The sequence below is a fragment of the Triturus cristatus genome, chromosome 3_2, assembly GCF_964204655.1.
Source record: "Triturus cristatus chromosome 3_2, aTriCri1.1, whole genome shotgun sequence".
In the NCBI taxonomy this organism is placed as follows: domain Eukaryota; kingdom Metazoa; phylum Chordata; class Amphibia; order Caudata; family Salamandridae; genus Triturus; species Triturus cristatus.
The window spans coordinates 331645471-331667402 of NC_140584.1; the positions used below are offsets into that span (position 1 = coordinate 331645471).

A 21932-nucleotide genomic window follows, 5' to 3' on the forward strand; every position below is an offset into this window, starting at 1 on the left:
CAACCAGACAGTTGTCATCATCCCAAGAGTGGGAACTAAATCACGCAGAACTCCAAAAGATTTTCAGGAAATGGGGGACACAACAAATAGATCTATTTGCAACACCCCACCAAACAAAGTGCCACAACTTCACATCCAGTCGACCTTGCAATCAGTCCCTAGGGAATGCGCTATGGATAGACTGGTCAGGGATATTTGCTTACACTTTTACCCTGATGCCATTACTGAACAGGGTGAGCAACAAATGCAAGATGAGCCAAATCAAAGTGATTTTCATTGCACCACAGTGGGCCAGACAAACTTGGTTCTCAGAAATAATGTACTGGTTGTAACTATTCATTGAATCCACTAGTGCTAAATATAACGGGAAGAATATTGCTTCGTTCAATTTCATACTTTTGTTTTAGAATATAAAAGAAAACATATAACTGAGAAATAGCCCTAATATTTTAAAAACCATGTATCCAGTATTGGGGTATCTTTCATAGATTCACATGTCTGAGTCATTCCCCGTCGCCGAGGCGGGAGTCCCACGGTAAATACAAAAGTAGTGCCAAAAGTAAATAACAGTAGTAGGCTAAAAGAAAAAGCCGAAGGCCTATATCTTAGAAGCCTATCTACATCATTATAGTAAAAATAACCAACATTTGGTTACAACCAATCAGCTACCAGCACCCTCTAGAACCTTCCCAGCAGAGGCAGTTCTCCTCAGATTTTCACCGCACGTCGTGTGGAAGGGAGTCTCCCTGAGTGCCACTCAGTTCTTCGATTTTTTACTTCAGAATGTCTGACAGGAAAGCTCTTTTCAAACCCTGCAGGACCTGTGGTAAGAAGAGGGTCCATGTGGATGACCAACATAAGGACTGCATTTATTGCCTTTATCCCAAACATGAGGCAAAAAATTGCAAGATTTGCCGTACCTTCCCTACTAAAACCCTTAGGGAAAGAGCGGCAAGGATGCTCTTGAAGCTCAAATCTTCGGCTGAAGAGGATGACTTCAGTCTACTTCCAGCAAAAGAGCCAGATTCCCTGACAGCTCTTCAGGTGAGGGAAGAAAGCACTTGATGTCATCCCATGATGTTACTGACCCTTCACAGAGGTCACCAAAATTTTCCTCTGGGTCAACACCGTCTCCGTCATCTACAGCAGGGAAGGACCCAAAAAAGGCATCTACTTCTAAAACTGTAAGTAAGAGCCATATTAAATCTGTCACGGTGACTACTTCATCTATCTCTGTGACTTCTGCTTCTGCTTTATAATCTACGGCTAGTATTTCAACCACGGCCATTCAATCGCCTATTCTGTCTACAAGAATCTATTTCTACCAAGAAACTAGTTTTTGAGGAGACGTCGTCGAGAAAATTGAAATCGCCGTCGACTGCCGCATCGACGTCTAGCTCATCGATGGTACCGCCGACGAAGTATCCGCTGTCGACTAAGTTTTCATCGTCGACGAAGTCCACGCCATCGATGTCTGCCTCGTCGACGACTGCAGTAGCATTGAAGATCTCGATGGCGAGCCAGTCAACGACAATCCCATCTGACTGATTTACCTGCTCAATCCAGTTTCTGCTGGTTTAGCTCTACCTGCGCAGTCAACACCTAAGTCATCAGGTTTTTACCAGTTTAAGACTTTTCAAAGACAGCAAGATTACAGCAAGATCTCACCACTTATGCCGTCTCATCGCCTAGACACTTACGTTGAAGATGATGACTATGAGGACGACGAAGATGAAGGACCCTTTGGTATAGCTCGCCATCCTTCTGAATTAAATACCAAGTGTCAGGATGACGACTTCCAGGAGCAATATTATCAAGAGGATATTATTGTTCCACATTATAAATTCCATCATCGGGAAGGACGCCAGAGGGAAATGAGTCTCCTCCCTCCAACGCTCATTCAGGACTTACAAGCCATGCTGGCGGATTACTGACAAAGGTTTCCCCCACAGCAGACAGTTCCAGAGAACCCACCCATACCAGCGGTGGTTCAGACTCAACCTGAAGTTCCTGTTACACCTGTCCCTCCTTCAGGTCAAACGGAAGGGGTGCAAGATGACATTACTTGCTCCGAAGATGAGGTTGAAGAGCCTGACAATGCTAATATTCCGGACCCCTGGGATGACTACGTAATTCCAATGCCGTCTCCACCTCTTCCTCTGCCATCTGATTCTCCACCTGAGGACATCGGGGGGTTTCCATAATTTAATGCAACGGGCTGCAGCCAGATTTCAACTGCCAATAACAGTCGAGCCCCTGCCAACAGCCCATCTTGCCTCATTGGTCACCCGCGACCAGATTCAGTGATTTCACAGGCCGCCCAGCAGTGATCTAAGAATCCTGCAACACCTATCCCCGCACCACCTGATAAGGAAGGACCTCGTCTGGACCTGATAGGCAAAACATTCTCTACCATGGCAGCGGCCTCCATCAGAGCTGCCAATTCTCTATCCATTATCGGATGTTATGACTGCCAAATGTGGTCAGACATGATGAGTTTCATTAACCTCATTCCAGAAGACCGTAGGCAAGAGGCTAGAAAGATTCTGCAGGATGGGGAACGTGCCGCATCACACTATAGACTGCGCTTTGGATATAGTTAACACCAACTTCCGTCCGCTTGCAGGAGCGGTAGTGCTTCGGCGCCAGGGATGGCTTCAGGCCACCACTTTCAGGCCTGAGGTGCAAACAAAGATTCTGGACATGGCCTATGACGGAGAGTCTTTGTTCGGGAAGTACATTGATGAGGCCTTCTTAGCTATAAAGACTGATACGGATACCGCACGATCATTGGGTACCCTTCAGTACAGGCGTTGAAGTTTCAGAGGAGCAAGAGGGCGTGGTTTTTCATCAAGAGGAAGATCCCAAAACCAGCAGAACACGCAGTATCAATCCCATTATAGACCGCCTTGCAGCCCATCTTCATACCATCAATCGTCCACGGCTGGTTTCTCTCCTCAAGGTGGTCGGAAGAGATCACAAAATCAAGGTAGAGACAGTAGCAGAAAGCAGTGATCTCCACAGGGCGCCAGCCATATTACCCTCCTTTTTTTTTTTTTTTTTTGAGAGAGATTTTAAACCACATTAACACGAGACTCTCACATTACATCATATACGTCATAATGTGCTACAATTCAAAACGCCCTAGCGATACAAATCTCAGGAAATCAGCACCTGTACGACATTACACTGGAGTTTTCTTCAACCATCCTTCCTTGACCTATAGTTCAATCAATGTTGGCAAGAGTAGTATGTCTATGCCCCTGTACAAAGATACTCCAACCACCCCTTCAATTATACATTGTGTGCTCCAGGCGGGGATCGCACTCCCACCACATTTACACTGTCTACAGCCTTGTTCTCCTTACTCTCCACATATGTTTTATACAACGCCCAAAAGTTCGTAGGTCTGTTTCTGGGCGGGATCAGTTCACTATAAACTTCAGATTGTGTGCTGCAATAAAGCATTTCCTTAGACCAATTATGCAATTTTAGGGAGAGGTCCCTTCATCCAGCTTATTGCCACACATCGTTTAGCTATCAACAGGCCCATATCTATCAGTCTCCTAGCTTCTTTAGGTATTGCTTTAGAGTAACCCAGCAAGGCGAGAGTATGCTCTGGAAGCAGTGTCATTTTAACTATTTGGCTAAGTTCGGCAAAAATCAACGTCCAAAAATGTGTTATGCCCGGACATGTCCAGGCCAAGTGGAAAAATTCAGCCGACTACTCATTACATCTATCGCATTTCGATACCTCACGCATATCTGTGAAGTCGTTTCGGGGTGTAATATATCCTAGTAAGATATTTAAAATGTATTAGCCTGTGCCTCCCGTTCAGAGATATACGCTTGGTGCTGAGACCACAATATGCCCATACATCGTCCTTGATGTCCCTTTGTAAATCCCTTTGCCAGATTATCCTCGCCTTAGTATAGTCGCCACATCTAGCAGTCATCGAGTCATGGTAAATCCTGGATACTATTTTGGTAGGTACTTTTGTGGTGATAATGTGGGTTAAGGCCTTTATTTCTAGGGGTTCTGCCAGATCATCCCCTAGCAGTGCATTAAGTGCGTGGCGTACTCTATAAAATTGGAATCTCGTAAGTAGGGTCAGGGGCTCGCTTTGTGTGTTCAAATCCCTCCAGCTTTTAGCCACTCCATCTATGAAGAGGTTCCCTACAGTATGTATCTCTAGCGAGTTCAGTGCCACCACAACCCCTTTGTCCGCACACGGCGATAGTCATCGGCACCAGTCCAGCCGAGCTACCAGAGAATATAGGACGGCACCAGCTTGGAGCTGCAGAAGAGAGTGCCACGCATGGACTACTGTATTGAGGGAGTCCAGGAACCCCGTGCGTCTATCGGCTCTAAACAGCAAGGCCGGGAGTGGAAGGGGGTCTGCCACAACAGATTCTATACAGATATATGGTGTTTCAGGTGGTCCATGAATCCAATAATATGCCTGCGCACTCTGAACAGCACGATAATATAGGTCTAAGTCAGGGGCATCAAATCCTCCCATAGAGTACGGGAGAGTAAGGGTCCGCCAACTGACTCGTGGCTGTTTACCCGCCCAACCAAGGCGAACCATCAGCGATTGGAGGCGTTGGGGAGAGGGACGTTGGTAGTACCATGGGAATATTTGTGAAGAGGAATAGGAAACGAGGCAATATAACCATCTTCATAATGGACACCCTACCCATCAGTGAAAGTGGCAGGCGAATCCACCTCTCTACATCATCCAGCTTACTGACTGCCACACCGTAGTTCTCCCGGAAGATCACCTCCGAATCTGTATGCAGTTTAATACCCAAATATTGGGCCGCATCTGTAGACCATTGTATCTGGTCGTCCGGCTCAAACTCCCTAGTAGACGGGGTAAGTGGAAATATAATAGACTTGTTCCAGTTGACCCGCAACCCAGATACAGCACCAAAGTGTACCACCTCTCGGAGCACTGTGGAGAGGTGTTCTTCAGGCTTGCTAACATACAGCAGCGTATCCTCTGCGTACGTGGAGACAATCCATGCATATCACGGAAATCTTATCGACTAATCAGGTCTATCAAGGTGAGCTTTTTCCAGGGTTGCCAGCTTCCGCTCCAAATCTTGGACGCTGGCAAATCGATCATAGCACTCCTGCATGTTTAGACATAGCTACTCCCCTTTTATAGACTTTAAACACTTCCCACACTGTCTGGAAGTAGTCAACCGACCCCACGTTTTTTTCAAAGAATAATTTAATAGCAGCAGCACTCTCCTCTCTAAAGACTGCATCTAATAGCGAGTAAGGGGGAAATCTCAAGACAAAGGGGGGCACACGTATTTTAGAGATATCTAGCACCAGGAGCAACGGGGAATTATCAGAGTAGGTGCGGGGGAGAATCTTACATGCACGAATGTGTAAGCAGATGCCGAGACATGAACCAATCTATTCTGGTATGAAGGTTGTAATATGCAGAATAATGCGTGTAACCCCCTTGCATCGGGTGTCTGTCGCCATACATCCATCATGTCTAGGCGAGTCAGTGTGCTATCCATCACTTTAGCAGAGGATGAGAATTGTCTCTCAGGCCCCCGGATCTGTCTAGTGCCGGATCCCTAACAAAGTTAAAATCTCCTCTCCAGAACAGACCATCCCCCAAGTGCGAGTAGTCCATTTTAGGAAAAAATTGGGGCCGTAATTTGGGCCATATACATTAACCAACAAAAAATGTATCCCCTTCCCCACGCACCTCGTGATTACAAATCTGCCCTCCAGATCAGTCGCCACCGGTTCTAGCTGCAATGCCTTCTTAGGATTAACCCACGTCAGTACCCCTCTCGCATGGGTAGTGAAACCAACTGCGTGTATATTCCCTAGCAATCCCCTATGGTGCAGCTTAGGGCTATCCAGTGGCAAGTGCGTCTCCTGTAACAAGGCAACATCTATGTCTTGTCTGGTCAGATAGCTCAAAACCTTATGTATTTTCCCATGGTCATTCAAGCCCCGTACGTTCCATGTGAGTGTGTTGACAGTGTCAAGGGACATACCTCTAGGGCTACTATCCGTACTGTTTATGGTGTAGGTGTGTATATGATACCACCCTATTCGCTCCTCTTCCGTGTAAATGCACATACAATAAGCGCCAACCCTGAGAGCCTCATTACTTATGGATAGCACTGTGAGTCTCGATTTCAACCCTCCCACTACCCACGCCAGGCATATCTCAACTGAGTCTGGCAGACAAGAACTCTCCCTACCCCCTCCCCAAAAACCCCGAAAAACAAACTTGGATAGTGTGATACACCTAAGGGCAGATGTTGCAAGCCCAAGCAGAACATATGTTATAGAGAATGCTAGCATAGCTCCCAAGGGAGCCGCCCTAATATCCTAGTTCTGCCTCTATAACAACCCCTACCTACAGTTAATTAAGACATAGGAGAGGCATCATCATTTCCACAGCCAACAGCCAACAGTGAACATATCTGACAGCCAATATCAGCAACCTTAGTATCACAAACCCCACCACCTCGCAAAGCAGCCTCCCCCAAATCTCTCCTCCCCGACATCACATTCCCAAGGCAGTGAGGTAGGCTGCTACATGGATTAGCTAACTGAGCCCCCATCAGCATCCAGTTCAGTCCTGCTCGTCCAAGCTGCCTCCAACGGCACCCAATGATTCCTCCCTGTCTGGGCTGGTGCGTTTCTCTTTGGACCATTCTTTCAAAGCCTTTAGTAGCGTCTTGGGTTCCGTGAAAATCCGAAAGTGACCATTCTGGTTAACACGCAGCCTAGCGGGATATAGCATGGCATAGTCTATATTGAGGTCTCTCATTTGCCGCTTTAAAGGAGCAAATTGCCTGCGCGCTTCTTGGGCATGCGCCGTGAAGTCGGGATGCAATGAGATTGAGGACCCCTCATATTGCAAAGATTGTTCTGAGCTGCTGCCAAGGCCGAGTCCCTGTCCCTATAGTTCAATAATAGCGCTATTATAGGGCGAGGTGGAGCCCCAGATGAAGGGCGGGGGCACAGTAACCTATGCGCTCTTTCCACTACGAACATTGTAGAGAACACCTCCTCTCCCAGCAATGTAGTCAGCATCTTCGCCACGAACTTCTCCATATTGCCAGTAGGCGTCGATTCAGGGACTCCCGTAATTCGCAAGTTATTGCGACGCGAGCGCGCCTCCAAATCCTCAACCCTGTCTTGAAGGACCTGAAGGACTTTCCCCATTTGCTTGGGCTCAGTATCCAGTGATGTCTGGGCTTCCTCCACCTTAGTGACCCTTCGCTCCGCCATGTCAAGGCGCTCCGCGTGCTTGTCCAGCCTTTCGGACATCCTGTCCATCCGGTATGTGAGCGCATCAATTTTGGTGCCCAAACCCGCCATACTACCCTGAAGATTTTTTTCCATTGAGACCAGCATAGAGCGAATTTCGCATTCCATTTCTTCAGGCACTGTGTCGTGGGTAGCGTCGCCATCTTCCGCAGTAATGTCCCGGCCTTTTGATTTCTTTGGGTCAAACGTGAGCTTCGGTTGAGTGCGATCAACTCTACCCATGTTGTAAAGTGAAATGTATCAAGGAACTGGACAAAATACAGAAAGAAGTGCCAATGCAATGGCGTCCAATCGCAGCCAATTCAACTCCTCACTTCTGAAGGGTGGCCTCTCCGCAACAGACAGGCAGCGTGACCCACTCCTCCGTCTACGACTGTACCAACTCTGAGTCTTGTTGCAGTGCTCTTCAGCGAGGCAGGACCCTTCCCTCAAGTCGCTCCCACGCCAGTCTCCCGAAATGCAGTAATCTGAGCACTCTCACCTTGTCTGGGATAAGTGTCTCTATCCAGATTCACAGGCATTAGATTGCCAGGCCCCAAACCATCAGTTGATCGTGGTAGTGTTACTGTCCTTTCTCTGACAACACAATCTTATCGTGGGCTTGTCAGCGCCTGCACACGGAGCTTAAAAATCGTACCGTGAGCCCTACTGCGCAGCAGTGCAGCATACGCTGTCCCCTGGCATTCGAGGCCTTGTAGATGCCGCTCTTCACCTCCCACCGCCGCGAATCAGGCTGTAATCTAGGACCGTTCTAGCGCGTTTCTCCTGTGCGCGCAATTTGTAATGTAATAGCCCGTCCCGCTCGTGCAGGGGTCGTCTGTGTCTTCTGTGCAGCACTGCAGGCCACACGCACCAGCCTCCGTCACCTCCTCGCAATTAACCACCGCCAGGAGCTCAAGATGGCAGCCCCGCTTAAGCGTCAAAGCCCATCAGCCGCCCAGCCACACATTCACAGGGATCCCAAAGGCAGCGTCCACTCCACAGCTAGCGCAAACAAACTCCATTGGCAATCTCCCTCGGCTCACCGCACTGTAGTCTGGAAGTGGGCACAGGATCCTCTCTCCGTCGATCCCAACACATGCAGCAGCCCCAGCTCACCGTCTGCGTAGGGTGATTCTTCCCCCTAGACCATCCAGCATAAAGCGGGGGGGGGGGGGGCACCTCTCTGCTCTTAGGCGCCGGAAATCGGGTGCAAGACTACCAAGCAGGCCAGCAAACATCAACCCCCGACGTGGGGCCTCTAGGTGTCGGAGCATTGGGTTTGAGGAATGCTCACCGACCTTGTCCCCAAGCGCCGATTTTCAGTCACAGTGGCGGGGCCTCCGTAGTTCAATCGCCGCTCTTCCCCAGCTCGAGGAGGTATCCGGGTCGCAGGACGCCACTCAGAGGACCTACCGCCCTCCACAGTCACAAAACGTCCTCCAAGTCCGGGCGCTTCAAATATGCAGGGAACTCACTGTATCTCAGTAGCGGAGAGCGGGGCCCCACGCATTCGTCACTCCAGCGTGGTGTCTCGATCACCATCCAAGGCCGTAACCGTGTACCTCTCACCACTCGGCGCAGCGACAGCTCCGCGATCTCCGGAGCTGCTCTTCTCGTAGCTAGAGTCAGCAGGTCATCGCACTGTGGTGTTTCCGAACTCGTATGCCCCGCAGAACCAGGATAAATGCAGGATAGTTACGCAGCTGCCCGGAGCGAAGCGCTCAAGCAGCCATTTCGCAGCACGCAAGCTCTCCCCCTAAACCCCTCACCGCATCTAATGTTTATGTATGTGTATGTATATATATATGTGTGTGTATATGTATGTATGTATATATGTGTGTGTGTGTGTGTGTATATAAATAGACTGTCTAAAATCGTACTTATCTCTATTTACATGTATGTATGTGTGTATAAATATGTTCATTTAATGTCTTTTCTATTGTTTTCCTTATTAAAGGATTGTTAAAAAAAGATATATGTTTTCAACCTTTGTGGATGATGATTGGGAGTTTATGAACACGTGTCTCCCACCATCCTCGAACGACCGTATATTGGTATACTGCTTGCTACTTGATTCAGGCATGTGAATCTATGAAAGATACCCCAATACTGGATAAGCAAACAAGTTACTTACCTGTAACTAAAGTTATACAGTATTGGTATCTTTCATAGATTCACGTGCACCCACCCTCCTCCCCGAGGAGACAGTTCTCTATATATATCTGGCATTTTTACTTCTCACTTGTGCTAGGAAAAGCTGGGGAGAACTGCCTCTGCTGGTAAGGTTCTAGAGGGTGCTGGTAGCTGATTGGTCGGAACCAAATTTTGGTTCTTTTTACTATAATGATGTTGATAGGCTACTAAGATATAGGCCTTAGGCTTTTTCTTTTAGCCTACTACTGTTATTTACTTTTGGCACTACTTTTGTATTTACCATGGGACTCCCGCCTCTGCGACGGGGAATAATTCAGGCATGTGAATCTATGAAAGATACCAATACTGGATAACTAGCTACAGGTAAGTAATTTATTTTCTTACAAATGATCAAATGACTGTTTCTGTTGAATAATAGGTGGGTATGTCTGTGTAGGTTGTGCACAAGTAGAAGTGTATAGATGGTGCAGAAGGGGGGGGGGGGGGGGGGAGTGTGTGTATCTGAAAGAAACACGTTAGTTAGATTCCTCACCTTAGAATATCCCCAGGCGTCAGACTGGATCCGGAAGATTTTTCGTCAGCAATACCCCTTGCGCGTCGCTAGGCGTCGTCTGCGGCTCCGCGTCCATCGTCGGCGTCGTGCGCCGGAATGACGTCGTCGGAGTACTTAGACGCCGCCCTCGCGCGCTGACGTCAGTTCTTCTTTTTTCCGCGCCAGTAAGCGCAGATCCGGGAGAGCTACACCTTTAGTCAATTTTTGACTAACTTTTTGATCCTTTTTGATCTTGTCTCGACTCCGGTGCCGGTAGGATGCCTGGTTTTAAAGCCTGTGCTGACTGTAACCGCTTGATGTCTGTTACGGACCATCACCGCCGGTGCCTTTACTGCTTGGGCCTCGATCACGACGCGGAGTCGTGCTCGGACTGCAAGGCCCTGACCTTGAAGGCTAGACGGGAGCGGTCCCGTAAGCTTCTCGAGATTCGCCACTCGGCTCCGCGCGCCTCTCGATCCCGGTCCAGGAGGAGGTCCAAGGATCGGTCGCGGAGCCGCAGCCGACGTCACCATCGGTCGTCGGGATCCAAGTCTTCGGGTAAGTCTAAGCATTCCAAGAAGTCCAAGAGGCGACACCGCTCTTCGGACTCCCCTCGCCAGTCGCGCGACTCGGCCGAGGGTCAGGGTGGTTCCACCCCCGCGGCTCCGGCGGCGCCGCAGGCGCCGTGCACGTCCCCATACACTCCGGTCCCTGGGACTGACGCGACGCCGGTGGAAGTCAGTGCCTTCCTCTCGGCCATGAGGAACCTGGCTCCGCCGTCGGCGCCCGCTGGTGCGCCTTCGGGCCCCGCGGACCCGACTGGGCTGCCTTGCCTGCCGGTGGCCCCGGCGCCGTTGACGGCTCCGGCCTCGACGCCGCAAGCGCCCGAGGGACCCGTTCTCGAGTCCCCGCCGACGCCGGTCGACCTTGTCACGCCTCCTCCGCCGGCGTCTACACCGGTACCACCGCCGACGTCGACTCCGCTCGACGTCTAGCCCCGGTTCAGTCCCACTCCGGGCCCGGCACGGCGTCGATGGACGCCGCGATCGGCGCCGCTAGAGACACATTATGTCTACCACCCGGCTCTGTTACTTTCTCCTGTATACAAGGAATCGGATGATGGGGACAACTGGGAGGGATCCGAGGATCCTATGGCCGTTCAGGCTCAACTGTCCCAGGACTGGGCAGATGAACTGGGGGAGGCCAGTGGCCTGGATACCACGGACTCGCTGGGTAGGGCCATTTCTACCACAGTGGCGCTTAGACGTCACGCCTGGCTGCGGTCCACGTCATTTTCGGGCGATGTCCAGAGCACTCTCATGGACATGCCCTTTGATGGCACTCGCCTTTTTGGCGAGAAAGCGGACAGTGCGCTGAATCGCTTTAAGGACTCCCGGGCTACGGCCAAGTCCTTGGGCCTCTCGGCGCCGCGGTCGCAAACTTCCGCCTTTCGTGGCCAAGGAAGGGGTGCCTCCTCACGTGCGCCTAGCCACCAGCCGCAGAACCAACCTGCGCGCGGTCGCGGACGTGGTTTCCGCCGAGGCGGTTCTGGAGGAAGACTAGGTCAGCCCACATCCACCCCGGCAGCATCCGCCTCAAAGCCTTCCTAGTCCGAGCTTTGAGGCCCATTCCACGCCAGTGGGCGGCAGAGTTCGCCATCACCTGCTCCACTGGCGGTCCATCACATCGGACAGGTGGGTGCTGCAAATCGTCCGAAGGGGCTACTCCCTCCCCTTCGAGACGACCCCTCCAGCCATGCCACCGCAGCACCACCGTATCTCGGGGGATCATTTGAATCTTCTCCACGAGGAAGTTTCGGCCCTCTTGGCCAAGGGGGCCGTCGAGCGCGTTCCGAGTCCAGAAGTAGGTCGTGGTTGTTATTCCCACTACTTTCTGGTTCCCAAGAAGGGCAAAGGGGGCCTACGCCCTATCTTGGACCTCCGGAACGTCAATGCCTTCCTCCGGAAGGAAAGGTTCAAGATGTTAACTTTGGCTCAGGTTCTAGCTGCCCTAGACCCTGGAGACTGGATGGTAGCATTGGACTTGCAGGACGCATATTTCCACATCCCCGTCCTGCCGGCCCACCGGCGTTAACTGCGGTTCACGGTGGGCCCAGAGCACTTTCAGTTTACCGTGCTCCCCTTCGGCCTCACCAGTGCCCCTCGGGTGTTCACGAAAGTGATGGCGGTGGTCGCAGCTCATCTGCGCAAATCAGGGGTTCCAGTCTTCCCCTATCTCGACGACTGGTTGTTGAAGGCGGGCTCGCCCCAGACAGTTGTCTCCCACCTCCAGACTACGGCGAATCTCCTGCATTTGCTGGGATTTTCCATCAACGTGCCAAAGTCACACCTGAGTCCCTCTCAGAAGCTCCTCTTCATTGGAGCGGTTCTCGATTCGGCGCAGTTCCGGGTCCATCCACCGGAACAGCGGGTCCGGGATATACAGGCCCTGATTCCCATCTTTCGGCCTCTATCCTGGGTTTCGGTCAGGCTAGTGTTGCGGCTTCTGGGGCTGATGGCCTCCTGCATCCTACTAGTGCATCACGCCAGGCGGCGCATGCGGGCTCTGCAGTGGGACCTGAAGTTTCAGTGGGCCCAGCATCACGGCAACCTGTCCGACCATGTCTTGATCTCGGAGGGCACTGCACAGCAGTTGCAGTGGTGGCTCACGGACCGCGATTGGGTCAAGGGCAAGAGCCTCTCCCTTCCCCAACCGGAGCATGTCGTAGTGACGGATGCGTCCCTCCTGGGATGGGGTGGCCATATGGGAGAGGCGGAGATCAGAGGCCTCTGGTCTCCGGCGGAGTCTCGCCTCCACATCAACCTGTTGGAGTTGAGAGCGATCCGACTTGCACTGAAAGCCTTCCTTCCCTCGGTCAGGGGAAGTGTCGTGCAGGTGTTCACGGACAACACCACCGCCATGTGGTATTGCAACAAACAGGGCGGGGTGGGGTCGTTGACCCTTTGTCAGGAGGCTCTGCGCCTCTGGACATGGCTGGAACACCAGGGCGTCACCCTAGTGGTTCAACATCTGGCGGGCTCTCTGAACGCCAGAGCAGACGAACTCAGCCGCCGGTGCATGATGGATCACGAATGGCGTCTGAACTTCGAAGTGGCGCAAGGTCTCTTTCAGCAGTGGGGAGAGCCTTGGTTAGATCTATTCGCCACCGAAGAGAACACGAATTTCCAAGGCGGCACTCGCTCGGCGACGCTTTTCGTCACGAGTGGAGTTGCGGTCTGTTGTACGCCTTTCCGCCTATACCACTTCTGCCCAGAGTGCTGAAGAAGATCAGGCACGACCGGGCCCAAGTCATCTTGGTGGCTCCGGATTGGGCACGAAGGTACTGGTATCCCGAGTTACTCAGTATGTTGACCGATCCTCCGATACGTCTGCCCCTTCGGGAGGATCTTCTGTCGCAGCAGCAGGGGACGGTCCTCCACCCGAACCTGTCCAGCCTCCACCTCCATGCGTGGAGATTGAGCGGCGGCCGTTGATGCCATTTGACTTGCCTCCTGAAGTCTGTGATATCATTCTGGCAGCCAGGCGTCCCTCCACAAAGACGGTATACGCCTGCCGGTGGAACAAATTTGTGGCATGGTGCACAGCAAAGGCTGTGTATCCCCTTTCCGCCCCTCTTTCTGAGGTTCTCCTCTTTCTTCTTTCTTTGGCCCGGCAGGGCTCTGCCCTGGGCACCCTGAAAGGTTATCTTGCTGCCATCTCTGCCTTCTTGCGGCTTCCTGATCAGCCTTCTCTTTTCAAGTCCCCTGTAGTTACACGCTTTCTAAAAGGCATTACTCACACGTTTCCTCCTGTCCCTTTTGTAATGCCTCAGTGGGACTTGAATCTTGTTCTCACATTTCTTATGTGTGCTCCCTTTGAGCCTCTTCATAATTGTCCTCTTCGTCTGCTGACGCTTAAGACTGCTTTTCTGGTAGCCATCACCTCGGCTAGACGGGTGAGTGAGCTCCAGGCTTTATCTTCAAAGCCTCCTTTTCTCTCTGTTCATCCGGACAAGGTTGTCCTTCGGCCTCGTCCCTCCTTTCTTCCGAAAGTGGTGACTCCATTTCATCTTGGGCAGTCTGTCACCTTGCCCACCTTCTTTCCGCCTCCGCATCTTTCCAAAGAGGAAGAGAGGCTCCACCGTCTGGACCCAAAACGTGCGCTCTCCTTTTATTTGGACCGTACAAAGCAGTTCCGGGTGGACGACCAACTTTTCGTTGGATACGTGGGTGCTAAGAAGGGGAAAGCTGTGCACAAACTGACCATCTCTCGGTGGGTCGTTTTGTGCATCAAAATTTGTTATTCCTTGGCAAAAAAGGACCCTCCTGTTGGACTGCGCGCCCACTCTACTCGGGCCACAGCGGCTACTACTGCTTTGGGACGGGGTGTCCCTTTGCAGGACATCTGTCAGGCGGCGACGTGGGCTTCGCTACACACGTTTGCCAGGCACTATTGCCTTGACAGCCAAGTCCGGAGGGATGGCTTCTTTGGCCGTTCTGTCCTCCAGGACTTTCTGGTGTGATCTCGGTTCGCAGACCCACCACCGGGGATGGTATTGCTTGGGTATCTATTCTAAGGTGAGGAATCTAACTAACGTGTTTCTTTCAGATGAACAAGTTACTTACCTTCGGTAACGATGTATCTGTAAGAAACATTAGTTAGTTAGATTCCTCACCGACCCACCCATCCTCCCCGTTCTGCGTACTGACATCTAGGGTTAAGGTTATCCTTTTCAGGCCCCTAGATTTTATTTTTGGCACCAGTGTCGGTCTTTGCATGGCTCTGCGTTCCTGGCGCGGAAAGCTATGTACAAGAACTGACGTCAGCGCGCGAGGGCGGCGTCTAAGTACTCCGTCATTCCGACGCCGACGACTGACGCGGAGCCGCAGACGACGCCTAGCGACGCGCAAGGGGTATTGCTGACAAAATCTTCCGGATCCAGTCTGACGCCTGGGGATATTCTAAGGTGAGGAATCTAACGTTTCTTACAGATACATCGTTACCGAAGGTAAGTAACTTGTTCATTTGAAACTGTGTGTGTGTGTGTGTGTCAGGGTACAGGGCCTCTAAGGGTGGCACCGCAATTGCTGCAGTCCTTAGGGGACGCCTTTGGTCACAGAGCCCTGGTTACCTAGGGTACCATTTACAAGGGGCTGACATGTGGCCAGAGATGCCAATTGGGTTTAGGCTTCAATGCAGTTTTAGGGAAGGAACACAGGCCCTGGGTACCTGATTGGCAGGAGCCCAGGGCAAACTCAGTCAAACTACATCAGCAATTCAGCAAAAAGTGGGGGCATACCATGCAAGAAAGATGGCACTTTCTCACGGGGGAGGGGGTCTGCAACAGTAACCCAGCTTCTCACAATGTCTGCATGTGATTGGCACCCAAGGACCCGCTGGATCTGCTCCTTAATGGATAGAGCGCATGCTGTCAGCCTAGCACCTCACCCCCTCGGAAGCCCCAAGACTCTGATGCAGAGTGCATCAGGTTCATACCTCAGCCACACTCTCTTCAAGGCATGTGTGTTCCCTCTGACTAGCATCATCAGCTTACACTTCAATGTCCTCATCCTCTTCTACGCAGACAACACGCTACTCATTCTGGCCCTCTGAAAAGATTCTCGATACAAGAAATAAGTTCACCTTCTGAAGTTTCAAGTTCGATGAAAGCAAGCTTTTTCAAGCTTACCACCGACAAGACAGAAGTAGTGATCTTTGGCAAGAACACCTCACCATGGGGACTCCAAATGGTGTCCAGTCGAACTTGGACCCACGCCAGGAACCTCGGAATATTTATCAACAGAAAAGTCCACACTCTTTCTGCACTGCCATTGTGGTGACCGGGTGGAAGATTTTCACCATGTCCTCCCACAAGATGTTCAAGATCAAACGGTTCCCCGCTAAGAAGCAGAACAGGCCTATTCCTCCGTGGATTTGCATGAAAACCAGCAACAGGATTAGGTGCAACTCCAAGAGAAGACATCCGAGGAGGACCAAGCTGGGTTTGTTCTAATGGGTGGCAAATTATTTCTTGTACACCTGCCGGAAGTCAAAGAACCAATGTAATTCTGGTGGCAGGTTCCCAATGCCTCTACTCAAGTTTGCTCCTTAGAACCTGAAAAATGTTTGGCTACAATAACTGGCATAAATATGAACATTGTTGCAGATTGTGGAATCAATATGATAAAATAAACTCAACCTGGTGGGGGAAAAAAAATTTTTTTGCACAAGTCCACGCCTTCACTGCATTCTACTTCCATACCCTGAAGATTCTGAGTCAGATTTTTAAATGGTTATCAAGCTTCTCACTAGAATACTACAGACCATCCAGGACTCTGCAGCCAGACTTGTCCTCAACATCCCACACAGAACTCTCATCAAACCATACTTCAGGGAGCTCAATTCCAAACCTTTGCACAAGCATTCACGACACTACACTACTCAGGCCTCGCCTACTTGAACAGTTGTATCTCCTTCCACCAACCACCTAGACACCTCCTGTAAGAAACTGCCCTCTTTTTGCATGGTTGGTCCCCCTTTTTGCCAAACTGATGATGTACCTTGACTGAGTGTGCCCTGGGTTCCTGCCAGACAGGTACCCAGGGCCTATGTTCTTTCCCTAAACTGCAGTGAAAACAAACCCCAATTGGCACTCTTTGGCCAGAGGTCAGTCCCTTGTAAATTGTACCCAGGGCACTGTGACCAGGTAAGGCCTCAATTGGCCGCAGCACATATTGTGCCACCCTTAGAGGCCCTGTACCTTTATATCCACACACTGCTGTTGCAGGCTGCGTATTTTGGTGCAGATACAAGTGAAGTCGACATGGCCCACATCCCTGTGTGCCATGCCTGCAACCCGCTGCCCTGGCATAGGTCAGCCACCCCGCTATCTGGGTGCACTATACCAGTGGTGAGGGTACCGGTGCATGAACCCTGTATCCCATAGTGTCTAAGCCAATTCTTAGACATTGTAAGGGCAGTATTGCCATTAAGAGTATATGGTACTGGGAGTTTGTCACTACGAACTCGACAGCACCATAATGGCTTTACTGAAAACTGAAATTTGGTATCAAACTTCTCAGCATGTTAAACTCACACAAATGACAGTGTGGGATTTAATTTAAAATGTACACAGAGGGCATCTTCGAGATGACCCTGGAAAAATGACCCAACACTCGTGTCCAGGCTGAATGGCTGCTCGCCAGCTGCCACCACCAGACCTGTTTCTTGACCCTTGGGTCGAGAGCCTGCTGCCCTCTGGGTCTGAAACAATGCACATCCTGGCACCAGGTGCCAACCCCCTCCAGCAGGATGGGCAGGGTCCACGAAGGGGAAGCTTTATAGACTTCGCGGGGGGGGGGGGGCAGGCATCCAGAGTGAGGCATATGCCCCCCTTCCCACTGGAGGGTGGCATAATAGTGTGTACCCATCCCAACATTTACTTGCCTGTAACGCTCCTAAATCATGTATTCAGGACAAACCCCGAACCTTGCCTCCTCAGACAAGAATCAACTAGAAGAAAAGGACTGAAGCAGCCGTGCTGAACTAAGGAGAGGACGCCCACTGACTTGGCCCCAGCCATACCGGCCTGTCCCCCTCTCGAACCGGCTCCAGCAAAAACCTCGAACCCAGAGGACCTGCCCTGTCTTCCAAACCAAAGATTTTGTCTCCTGTGAGGACTGGATGTGCTCACCCACAGACTCTGGCCCCAGCCAAAACCCCGAGTCTGCACCCGACGCCCACGGCCCAACACCACGAGGAGATCTCCACTGCAATTCTGACTTAAGATCTGGTGATCTGACCTGCCTCGAATCTCCAAGCAAAGCCTGCAGCCTGTTTCTGGAGGATCCACCTGACCGTGACTGGAGCTGGTAAGAAAATCCAACGCCTTAAGACACACTTGCACCTGATGTCCTAAAGCCTTGGGTAGCCCAACTGATGGTGTCCCAGCATCCCAACTTACCTCTCCAACCGGTGGTCACCTCCAGGAAGATATTAATCTCCAAGCCTGCAGTCTTTGTTGCAACCAGAGAATCCCCATTGAAATAAACAGGGCACCCTACGCCAAAATAGCACCCTGCATCCAGCTACTGCTGTGGGTGTACTTTGGGTGCTAACTTGGATCCCCCTTTGCCCAGAGCCTAATGCCAGGAGCTTTGCTCCCACATCCTTGTGGCCAGGGCCGGACTAGGAACAGCAACAAACCCTGGCAGATTTCTACTCGATGGCCCTTCATGCTAGCAAGAGGCACCACTCCGCTTTTGTTACAGGGGGATGCTATTGCACCACTGCTGCAAAACTGGTCCCCACAGGCAAAAAATCCAGCCTCTGGCTCACCGGGGAAATGCCCGGTGTCTGCTACGGACGGTCCGGCCCTGCTTGTGGTCTGCTCGTGAGCAGCCACCAACCGGAGGCCCCTATCCCCCATTGAATAACATTGGGCATCAGCACTCTGCACCCGGCCGTCCTATTGCTGCTTAGGGTGTATAAAGAGTGCCTCCTTGACCCTGGGGGTACCCTGGTTCTAACCCCAGAATACAAACTCCTACAAATGACTACTTACCTGTAAACCGAAAACTCAATTTCCTTCCATAGGATTGCATTGACTGCTTTTCTTAAATTGTTTCGAGTGTGGAGTTGGCTTTGTATGAGAATTTGAAAAACTGCAAATAACTAAAAACTGCTTTACTTACCTTTTCTCCAGCAAATGTCCCTGTCTGATATCTAGGTATATCATACTGAGTAGAAAAAGTAATCCATAAAGTAATCTAACAGTAATTTCCACTGTATTGAAAAGATTTACAAACCTGTAACAGACGTTTTCATTCAGCTTGATTGTATTATTCATCCTGTCTTGAAACGTACCATTTAGACTTACCTGTGCCAGGTCTCTTGGTGCTAGAAAATAAAATAACTAATATTTTTATACAAATCCAAATTGGTCCGAGTTCAGTCTTTGAGTGTGTACAACAAATACCCTCTGATAAAGCCTTACTGCTCACCCACACTACCACAAATAGAGAATAAGGTGCGATCTTTTACCTCTGCCTACCTTTGTGGTGCCACTGGACTCAGTGCACACTGTACCTCATTTTGGTATAGCATATACAGAGCCGTCTTCCTACACCTCCGATTCGCAAAACTTCTCCTCACACACATCCCACACATGCACAGAACCAGATCAGGAGGATTGGTGTTCTCATATTTTGTTTCTAAAGCATGGACTGGCCTCCCATTTCACATTGGAGCTACCTCCTCTCCTTTTTAAGTTCCACAAAAAGCTGAAGACCTGGATTATTAATCAACCTATCATACGTAGAACTAGGCGCACACACCTGGTCAGCGCCAGGTTACCCTCGCGGGTGATACTCCACTTTACATATACACATAATATAACGTCCATGTGCTCCAGTTATACTTTCACTAATACCCATTTCCCACACACAAGCATGCAAGATGCCAAGGCGTTTCCTCTTGGAACCCACCATGAGTGGGCAATGCTTTATAGATCAGCTGGTGAGGAATATTTGCATTTGTTTTTCTCCCACTACAGCTCATTCAGTATGTAGGGATTATGTGGTAAACGCCAATGAAGCTAATCCAACTAGCTCCCACATAGACCTGTTAGTTGTGGTACTCACTACTGCTATGAAACGCCCATCTATCCATGTTAAGTTACCACTGTGCCCAGATTTCCTCGTTTAGCATGTTCCACTCCAGACACAGAATCTTGCGATTTGACACTTTAAGGCTTCAAATTTTGCTGCCCTCTGCTACTTGAAAATGAAAGCCTGCACTTTGAGATTTTAATTAATGTTACATTGCAGTTGCTTGTTCGGTAGGTGTTAATGTAATTATCAGTTTCCCACTCATCCCTTTCCGTTGTACCATATGAATAGAGTACTTGTGACTGGATATGAGTGAAGCTCATTGAGAGACTGCACAAGGATGAATATGCAGCAAGTCATTTTTTGTAGTGTGTCCTGCTGATTGTCTAAACTTATGATTTGTAATGTGTGTATTTAAAGTAAACACTTGCTGGTTTTTCCTGTTTATGGGATGTTGTGGGTTCTCTGGCTGATTTTGCTCAGTTCTCATGCATCATTTTAATACAAAATCTTATATTGCCCTTTGTAGGAAAGTAAAACTATGATACCCTGAAAGGAATTTACTTTTTTTAAATTTGTATATGACTTGTATTCACATGATCTTGTTTCTCCCATTTTATGTTAAGCTAAATTGCTTTACAATTCCTTACAATTATTTTATCAGGTAAAAGTGTTATTTGTGAGGAATTTGGCTGCTACAGTGACAGAAGAAATATTGGAAAAAGCTTTTTCAGCGTTTGGAAAACTGGAAAGGGTGAAAAAACTAAAGGACTATGCTTTCGTGCATTTTGAGGAGCGAGATGCAGCAGTTAAGGTAACCAGTCTTTTTATCGAGGATCTGAATTTGATGTGCGTGATTTATGCTTCACTTAAAAGTGCATTATAAAAAAAAGTATTAATTTTGAATCCGTTATTAGAAATATTTTCTGATTTGTTTAGGCAATGTCTGAAATGAATAGGAAAAACTTAGAAGGTGAACACATTGAAATAGTCTTAGCTAAACCACCAGACAAGAAAAGAAAAGAACGTCAAGCTGCTCGTCAAGCCACCAGAAGCTCACCGTAAGTAAACATGTGTTTCTTATCATAACATTTAGAATAAATGAGATACTTATGCTATGGGTCCTAATCCTGGGGCTGTATTCAGGGTTTTACATAACCTATATTAGTCCTTCTGGGAGCATAGGAAAGGCATTTCTCTCTACTGTAGTCCATTGTATAGATTCTCAGCCATGGACATAATAAGATAACTGAATTTGACCTCTAGCCAACATGTTTCTCGCACTGTTGTTGCATAACATAGTTTTTAATAAAATGTTGTAAGCTTCAGGTGCTATGGTTTACCCTTGTGACATATTTCCATAAAAACAGTAGAAATCTTAACCTGTACCCTCATAGCTAGAATTCCAGTCACTAAATTCTGTACTTCCATAATTCTGTAAGTTGCCCTACACTTATATGTTGTAATTGTTTCCCTTTAAAGGTATGTTAATAAGTTTGCAAGGTGATCAAACTCTCCACATAATTTATACTAAATAAGTTTACATGTTAATGGCCTTCTGATATCTCCTACTTTTGTGTGTTGCCATAGTTAACATTGCTTAAACATTAGATTTTTAGATGTAGATCAAAAACTGTCCATGTTATTACCCTTTTCTCCTTTTTGATCTAAATCAACATGGCCTAATAAGGCTTGACTTTGTACGGAGCATCTGAAATGCCATCAATACCTGGCCTCCACTTCAGTGGGCATAGCTAATTTACAGTCCCAGTTAGCCATGTTATGAGGTACAAGAAAGAATCCATCATAATTTTCTCTGGTTGCAGGATGCTGCAGGCCATGTTATTCAGGGAGGAGATAGAGGTGCTTGATTGTGTCTTAAAAAAATCACATTTTCTTGGTACGTAGTGATGGGTGATTACATTGATAATAGTTCTGACTTTAGATGTAGAAAATGCTTTTAGCTTAGTGGTCTTTGTTTATGAAAATGGAACTGGACCACAAAATCTTGCTGAGAATTAATGTGCCTTGAATCTCCTCTTGTTAAACTAAATGGGGGGGTTTATCACACTTCTTCCTGTTAAATAGAGGTATGACGCAGGGAAGTCCTTTATCTCTTTGCAAATACAACAAGCTTATGGTTTTACCAATAAAACAGAGATAGGTTAGTTTGAGTAGATGGTGTCCTGAATTGGAAGACTTGATCTCATTGTATGCAAATAAGCTTAGTTTATTCCTTTGTGCGACTGCTGGAGGTCTGTAGCACATTTTATCATTTATCAGTTGGCTTCAGTATTACCTTAAAGACGCATACTATATCCGACAAACTCATTGT

General features: G+C 49.2%; 1 protein-coding gene and 1 pseudogene across 4 annotated transcripts in view; both read left to right on the top strand.

The window, feature by feature from the left end:
* Window positions 1-21932, top strand: part of HNRNPR (heterogeneous nuclear ribonucleoprotein R) — a 362080-nt gene that overhangs the window by 279748 nt on the left and 60400 nt on the right. For all 4 annotated transcript variants that reach the window (XM_085647803.1, XM_085647801.1, XM_085647802.1 and 1 more), the window contains 2 exons: window positions 20262-20411; window positions 20537-20658. In XM_085647803.1, coding sequence (XP_085503929.1) covers window positions 20262-20411; window positions 20537-20658 — 272 coding nt within the window. The remainder of the gene's footprint in view (window positions 1-20261; window positions 20412-20536; window positions 20659-21932) is intronic.
* Window positions 15850-16002, top strand: LOC146857303 (large ribosomal subunit protein eL39 pseudogene; annotated as a pseudogene).